General features: G+C 51.4%; 1 protein-coding gene across 1 annotated transcript; it reads left to right on the top strand.

The window, feature by feature from the left end:
* Positions 1 to 5,312: 5,312 nt before the first annotated feature.
* Positions 5,313 to 6,242, top strand: LOC101644839 (olfactory receptor 13A1-like). Its single transcript, XM_004714413.1, has one exon. It carries the CDS (start codon positions 5,313 to 5,315, stop codon positions 6,240 to 6,242), a length of 930 nt encoding a protein of 309 aa, XP_004714470.1.
* The last annotated feature ends 1,092 nt before the right edge of the window (positions 6,243 to 7,334 follow it).

The following is a 7,334-nucleotide window of genomic DNA, read 5'->3' as shown; positions in this document are numbered from 1 at the left end:
CCCAGCAGAACCGCCTCTCAGCGGGTGACAGGCCTTTCTCCTGGAAGCAGCTGCCTAGATGCAAATGGGGAGAAGCTCAGCGCTGAATGGTTGGGTCCACCAGGGTGCCTTTCATTCTCAATACTTTTATTGGCAGATCATTCACATATCATACAATTCGGTTCAGCCATATTTAGAAGAGCCGTGCAATCATCACAATCTGGGTCAGAACATTTTCTTCTTGTGCTCTTTGTTGTTCCCGCTGCATTTACCCTGAGCTCCTCTGCCAGGCCCCTAGGCAATGGCTGACCCAGTGACTCTCTGCAGATCTGCCTGTCCTGGGTTTCACATGCAGGAAAAGTACAAAACAAAAACAGATCCAATAAAGAAAAATCTCAATAGAAGAGAAATCAGAAAAAAGCAAACACTGCAGCAAATTAAAAACGGATCAAAAGGGAGATCAAAGGCGTTGCATTTGAACCTGTCACGGTTCCCTTGACCGTGCTCTGCCTGGGAGGTAGCAAGGCTGGGCACCTCCCTGGATGCGGCGGTCACACAGGGTGCACCAGAGCTTTCTTCCAAGTGGGGACCCTGAAAATGGATTCTCGCCTCCACAGAGAAATTGAGCAGAAAGTAAAGTTTGTGCCTAACACACACACACACACACACACACACACACACACACACACACACACACACACACTTTTCCCTGCATTCATGTGGCACATTTTGGTCAATTGATGATTTTACTATTAATGAAATATGGATGCATTGCTGTTATCTGAAGTCCACAATTGACACCTGGGCTCAAGTCCTCTGGGTTTTGACAAGTTCACATGTCACGGTTCTAGCGTGGCAGTGTTATGCAGAACAGTTCCACTGCCCTAACAATACCCTGAGGTTCTCTACCCAACACATCCCTGATTGGAGGCTCCCGCTTTCAGTTTTGTTTCTCTGGACTGTGGTGTAGTTGGAGTCCATGTAACTGCAGGCTTTCCAGATTAGCTGCCGGACTTAAAAATATGAATGTAAGGTGCTTCCATTCCTTTTCCTAGTGTGTTGGTCGTCCTGTTTCCTTGCTGAATAATATTCCATTGCATGTATACCCTGCAGTCGGTTTACCTCCTGAAGGGCTCCCTGTTTGCTTTCAGTTTGGGCAATAGAAATAAAACTGGACCGACCTTTGTGTGCTTTTGTATGGACATGGCAAGCCGTGCATGCTTACATTATGAAACAGCTACGCAACTGCCATCTGAAGGGGCACTATCATTGTGCGTTTCCGCATGGAGTGAGGGTGCTCAGCATTTGGTGGGATCCGTGCTTTGGATTTTAGCCACTTGGATTGGTGAGTGGAGTCTCTGGGAGGTGCCAATGGCTCAGTACTGGGCTGATAGCTGAGAAGTGGTGACTGGAACTCGCCAAGGGGTGCCTCTGCTTCCAAGAGGCCTTGCAACCCCCACGGAGCAGTCCTCCTCTGCACACACAAAGTCCCCAGGTGTCTGATTCGACATGATGGCAATGAAGACAGGTCAGTGTGCATTGGTATCTCGTTGTTTAAATTTGTAATTCCCTACTGTCTGATCATACAGAGTATCTTCTCACATGCTCATTTACGATTTGCAAATTTTCTTTGATGAGGTGTCTCTGTTATTTTCTTGCACCTGACTGAGCCATGGTATTTTTTTTTTTTTTGCCATGGTATTTTTATTTGCCTCCTACGCATCTGAAAGTTGGAAATTGAATCAGGAAGACTGCAGAAGGACAGATGCATTTGAATTGTGCTGGAGAAGAATACTGAAAGTACCCTGGACTGCTAAAATGACAAACCAATCTGTCTTGGAAGAAGTACAGCCAGAATGCTCCTTGGAGGCAAGGAGGCAAGACGCAGTCTTACATACTTTGAGCACATTGCCAGGAGAGGCCAGTCCCTTGAGAAGGACATCATGGTTAGTAAAGTGCAGGGCCAGAGAAATAGAGGAAGGTCCTTGGTGAGCTGGATTGAGACAGGTGCTGCCAATGAGGGCTGTCAGAGGGACACTTGTGAGGACACCACAGGACTCTAGTGGGAGAACAGTCCCCGCTGCCTCCTGCTCTGGCTCCCATGTGAGTGCAGTCACCACACCAGCCCCTGTGTGTCCTCCCCACTCTCCTGACGCCTTCATGCTCCCAAACACAGCTGCACCAAGAGACTCTTCAAGGTCACTGTTTGAGTGTACCTGCAGCTGCCCAAATCAGTGCTTCTTGCAGAGGAGAGGGGAGTCTCGTGCAACCCCTAGTTCACAATCCTTCCCTAGGTTGCTTCCCTCACTTTTATTATCACTGTAAGCTATTTCCGTCCTGGACCACAGTTCAATGTGCTCTTCCTGTCCCTGAAGGTGAGACCAGAGTCAGCCCAGACAGACCTTAATTCCATTGAGCTAAGTCAAGCCTGTGCTGAGCTGCCCTGTGGACTCCACATGCCTTGTGGCTCTGAGCTTTGAAGGAAAGAGAGTGGCCCGCTGTCTGAGCACCTTCACAGCCCTTGGACAACTCTGGACATGTGGCAGGTGCTCAGCCACAGTGTCATTAGCCAGCTCGCAGGGCTGTGGAGGCCATTCGGGGTACCCGGCAGTTACTATCGTGAGCCGTGGAATTGTGTGACAGAGATGCTTGCTGACTGGTTACTTTTATGAATCAGCACCAGCTCTTTAGAAAAATAATGCGCTCACTTAGGAAAAGCAGATATAGCCTGGGATATAGCTCATTTGAAAATGAAGAGGGCTGAGATATGCATTTATTGGTGGAGGCGAAGCACATTGATTCAGCATGGGGGTACTTCAGTGTGATGTGACCAGAAGGACAACTGCAGTCACTGTGACCTTCTCAAACCCACAGCCTCTGTCATCATGAGCAAAGAAGTGGACCAATCCCAATCCAGGCACATCGTATAAATCACTGGCTCCTTCTCCTCCAAACCGCCAAGGTCACCAAGGTCAAGGAGAGTCTGGGCCACTGTCACAGCTGAGAGGAGCCTGAGCCCAAGGTAGGGCGATCCTGTGTGGGCAGCAAAAGGACTTTCAAGAAATCCGGAGAGAGTGTGGACTTCACCTGATAACTGTGTCAATACTGGTCCATCCCTTGTGACAAATGTACCACTTCACTGTCAGATCTTTCCAGCAGCAGTCCTGGGTAGGGATGCATGGGAGGTCTCTGCACTATCTTCTCAACTTCTCTAAATTTACAAACCCACTACTCATCTGCCATTGGGTTGGCTCTGACTCACAGTGACCCTGTAGGACAGAAAGAGGCTTCACAGAATTTTTGAAACTGTGACTCTTTACTGCTGACAGGGATGGCCTCATCTTTCTCCCTTGAAGCAACTGGTAGGCTCCAACTGCTGACCTTCCAGTTAGCAGCCCAACTCTTTTTTTTAAAAAACAGGGTTATTGGGGCATAATCCACATATCTTACAATTCAATAGTTCAATCATGTCAAGAAGAGTTGTTGTACAATCATTGCTACAATCAATTTTAGATTATTTTCTTCTTTCTTGTAATCCTTTTTATTGGCTCCCCATCTCCCCCAACCTCCCCTGCCACACCCCCAAGAAATCATTAATTTAGTTACTGTCTCTTTAGATTCACCTATCTGAATTTCATATACTGGAAACATACAAAACAACAACAAAGTAACAAGCTAACACCAATAACAGAATAAAACAGGGAAAACCCTCAATGGAAGAGAAAACAGTAAGTGTTAAAAGCTAGAACAATTTAAAATGGGTGAAAAGATGCAACCTTTGTTATACTCCGTTGTCCAGTGCGCTCTGCATGTGGGTGAGGCTTTCAGAGCCCTGGTCCTTGTTCAGGGGGGTCTCAGAGGAGCAGCCCACCTCTTAGTCCCCTCACCTCCAGGGTTCTAAATACTATAGCCACTTCAAACAGAGAGCCACCTTTCCCATGGGGCAGGCTGTACACAGGTTCTCGCCTGACTCCGGGTAAAGACTTGCTCCCCAGGGATCTGTTAGCTTAGCTGCTAGGCCTGCCCCATGGGGCACAGTTTCCCCTCACCTCAGGGGACAGTGGCAGGCTAGGGAGTCCCATCCCCAGCCATGAGCACTGTGCCCTGACCCACTGAGCATAGTCAGCCCGAGACTGGACCCCTCGGGGTCCCTACCTCCAGGTGGGGTAATTGCTCTCAGTGGTGCCCAGGTGGCTCCTGGAAGAGTCAGGGATGGCCAACAGTGGAGAGTCCAGAGCTAACAAAGAGCCACCAGCAGCAAGTCACAGGTGGCAGATCTAGGCTGCCTGCCCCCTTCCCACCGAGGAAGGTGTTTGAACTCTTCATGGAAAGGTGGCATCGTGTTCAGACTGACGGGGCTGGGATAACACCCCCGGCTGGCATTTTTCGTCTAGCTGCCCTAAGTCTGCTTTCAGTATTTCTGAAAAGACTGGCTTGTTTTGTGTGACCTAAGCTTTTGTGGGAAGAACGCCCCTGAAAGTGCTGGGCTCCTGGCTTTTGTGATTTCAGCTTGCAGCTGATGCGCTGGCACTCTCCACACGCCTGCTGAGTGTCCGACCTGGCTGTGCAGTTGACTCCCTGGTAAGAGGGCGGCAGGAGGGGGGCAAGCGCCAAAGCAGGTCGCAGTCTCTACTGAGGGTGGGAGGTCACTGACTCAGCAGGGACCTGCATCTGGTCTCTGTGAACCTGGTGCAGGAGGTTGGCCGTGCCAGGCAGCAGGGCTCCCAGGTGGGTGGACCTTAGTCCCAGGGATCTAGAGGAGGTGCCTTGGCACTCAGAAGGTCTTTGTGGTTCCTGGCTGGGGCCCGGCAGGGACCTTCAGCAGCAGAGCTCTCCTGCTTCAAGGCTCTCTTCTGCTGCCCTGAGGGTCGCGATGGCCCAGAGAAGGGCCAGGGGATTATGCACCAGCAGTCCAGCTGGCCAGGAAGGCCAGAGTTTTTCCTCTCCTCTGAACTGCTCTGTGTCGGAGGCATGTTTTTACTCACCACATTGGCACCCGGTGGACACTGTGCCCCGGGCACCACAACTTGCCCTGCAAGCACCCAGGGGGAGGTCCTGCAATGACTACAGGGGTCACTTGGTGCTGGTGGATCTTGCAGCCTGTGTTTGTTGCTGGGAATAGACCTGCTGACCACAAGGGGGTAGACAAGGCTAGGTAGGGTCACCTGGGAGGGTCCGGAGTGAGGACACAGGAACACACTGGTACCTAAGCTGCATGCTTTCTGAGCCAAGCTGCCAACAAGCCCTGGTGGGTGTGAGCAGGGCCACCTCCCAGGGCCCTATCCCTGCTGTGTTTTTGTACACCCCCCAGGGACCCTGAGCTGCTCATCCAAATGGCAGCAGCTAACCAGACGGCTGTGCTGGAGTTCAGCCTGCAAGGCTTCTCAGAAGACCCTCAGCTCCGGGGCCTGCTCTCCACCCTTTTCCTCCTCCTGTACCTGGTCGCCCTGGTGGGAAACAGCCTCATTGTGGCAGCTGTCAGCCTGAGCTCAGGCCTGCACACTCCCATGTACTTCTTCCTGGTCAACCTGGCCATTCTGGACATCGCCTGCACCTCCACTGTGCTCCCCAAACTGCTGCAGGGCCTGGTGGCTCCAGCCAACACCATCTCCTATCGTGGCTGCCTGGCCCAGCTGTTCTTCCTGACCTGGTTCCTGGGGGCTGAGCTGCTCCTGCTCACAGCCATGGCTTTTGACCGCTACATGGCCATCTGTCGGCCGCTGCACTACGGCACCATGATGAGCTGGCCTCTTTGTACATTACTGGCTATGACAGTGTGGATGGTCAGTGCCATCAGCACTTCCGTGCACACAGGCCTCATGGCCAGGCTGACCTTCTGTGGCCCCAACCTCATCCAGCACTTCCTGTGTGAGATCCCCACACTGCTGCTGCTGTCCTGCAGCCCCACAGCCCTCAACAGTGTCATGATCGTCATCGCGGACGTCTACTTCGGTGTGGTCAACTTCCTGCTCACCCTGGCTTCCTACGGCTGCATCGTGGCCAGCGTGCTGCGCATCCGCTCGGCCGCGGGCAAGCGCCGTGCCTTCTCCACCTGCTCCTCGCACCTGCTGGTGGTCATCCTGTATTACTCCGCCGTCATCTACACCTACTTCCTCCCGGGCTCTGGCACATCCATGGAGAACGGCAAGGTGGTGGCCGTGCTGTATACTGCCGTCAGCCCTGCTCTGAACCCCCTCATCTACACACTGCGTAACAAGGACGTGAAAGCCGCCCTCTGGAAGGTGGTCCCCTCTTCCAAGTGAGAGCTGTCTCACTGTGGATTCGGTTCATTTCAAAATATGACTTTGAGAGTCAGATGTGAGCAAGGAGCAAGATGGTAACCAGTGGGATAGTTTGATAACGAGGAGCCTCCTCCCTGGGTGCAGTCCACCATTCTACCTGGAATTACCAAATCTTGGGCCCCAGATGGCATCCCAGGCTGCCAGGAGTGAGGGTGAAGGGCACCCAACAGCATGTTGTATGTAGGAGTGGTGGTGGCAATGCCACTTCTTTCAGGGGGTGTCTGGGTTTGGGCAGCAGGACCCTGAAAATCATTGCCTGGTGTGCTCCAACATGTGGGCCTCTCTGTGTCCTGCAGTGTAGATTTCCCCCAGACTTGGCTGGGTCTCCAACTCAGCTCCCATGGTGTGTGGCCGGGAAACACAGGAGCAGTGTCCCGTCACCACATCCAAGCGTTCCTAGTCCTGGTGTTGGTGTTGCTCATGGCCTCAGCCCATTTCTCTTCTGACCTCACAGTAACTCCATCTGTGCCTAGCTGCATTCATCATTAATATTTGCCCATGATATGCAAATTTACTAGTCCAAACCTCACTTCTGAGCCCTGGGCCCTGTGATACAGCTTCCAGCTAGGGAGCCTTAGAAACCTTCCAGGGATTCCCTTAGCAGGTCTGAAAATATGACCTGCAGTTACCGGAAAATCTCCGATAGGCTTTCCAAGCCTCTGTGTCCAAACCATCTTCAGACCCTGTTATTAAACCTGATCATCTCCACGTTCAATGTGTCTTCCATCTTTAACCCCCACCCAAGATGCCATAGTATTCCTATCTTATTCTTGACCACCAAAATTGGTTTTACCCTGTGTCCAGAATTTTCACATCCCATTATTCAAGGTTTTAAAAAGTGCAATATTACACTGTCTATACAAAGCTGAAGGGCTTACAGTGAACATCCATGCACCCATTCCCTACATGCTTCCATGAACTTACTACGCCAGTCTTCCTATTCATCCAGCACCCAGCCATTCAGCTAGTCATCTTACAGTCTTTTCAACATTTCAAAGCAAGTTTCAGAGATCAGCACACTTCATAAACAGCATGCAGAATGTTGACTAAAAT

This window comes from Echinops telfairi, unplaced genomic scaffold (assembly GCF_000313985.2).
Source record: "Echinops telfairi isolate 266 unplaced genomic scaffold, ASM31398v2 ScPeMD7_70;HRSCAF=299, whole genome shotgun sequence".
NCBI classification, from domain to species: domain Eukaryota; kingdom Metazoa; phylum Chordata; class Mammalia; order Afrosoricida; family Tenrecidae; genus Echinops; species Echinops telfairi.
This window is presented reverse-complemented; position numbering and strand designations above follow the sequence as displayed.

Excerpts from the sequence above, each read along its gene's own strand:
- LOC101644839 (XM_004714413.1), top strand. The coding sequence starts at position 5,313 with ATGGCAGCAGCTAACCAGACGGCTGTGCTGGAGTTCAGCCTGCAAGGC.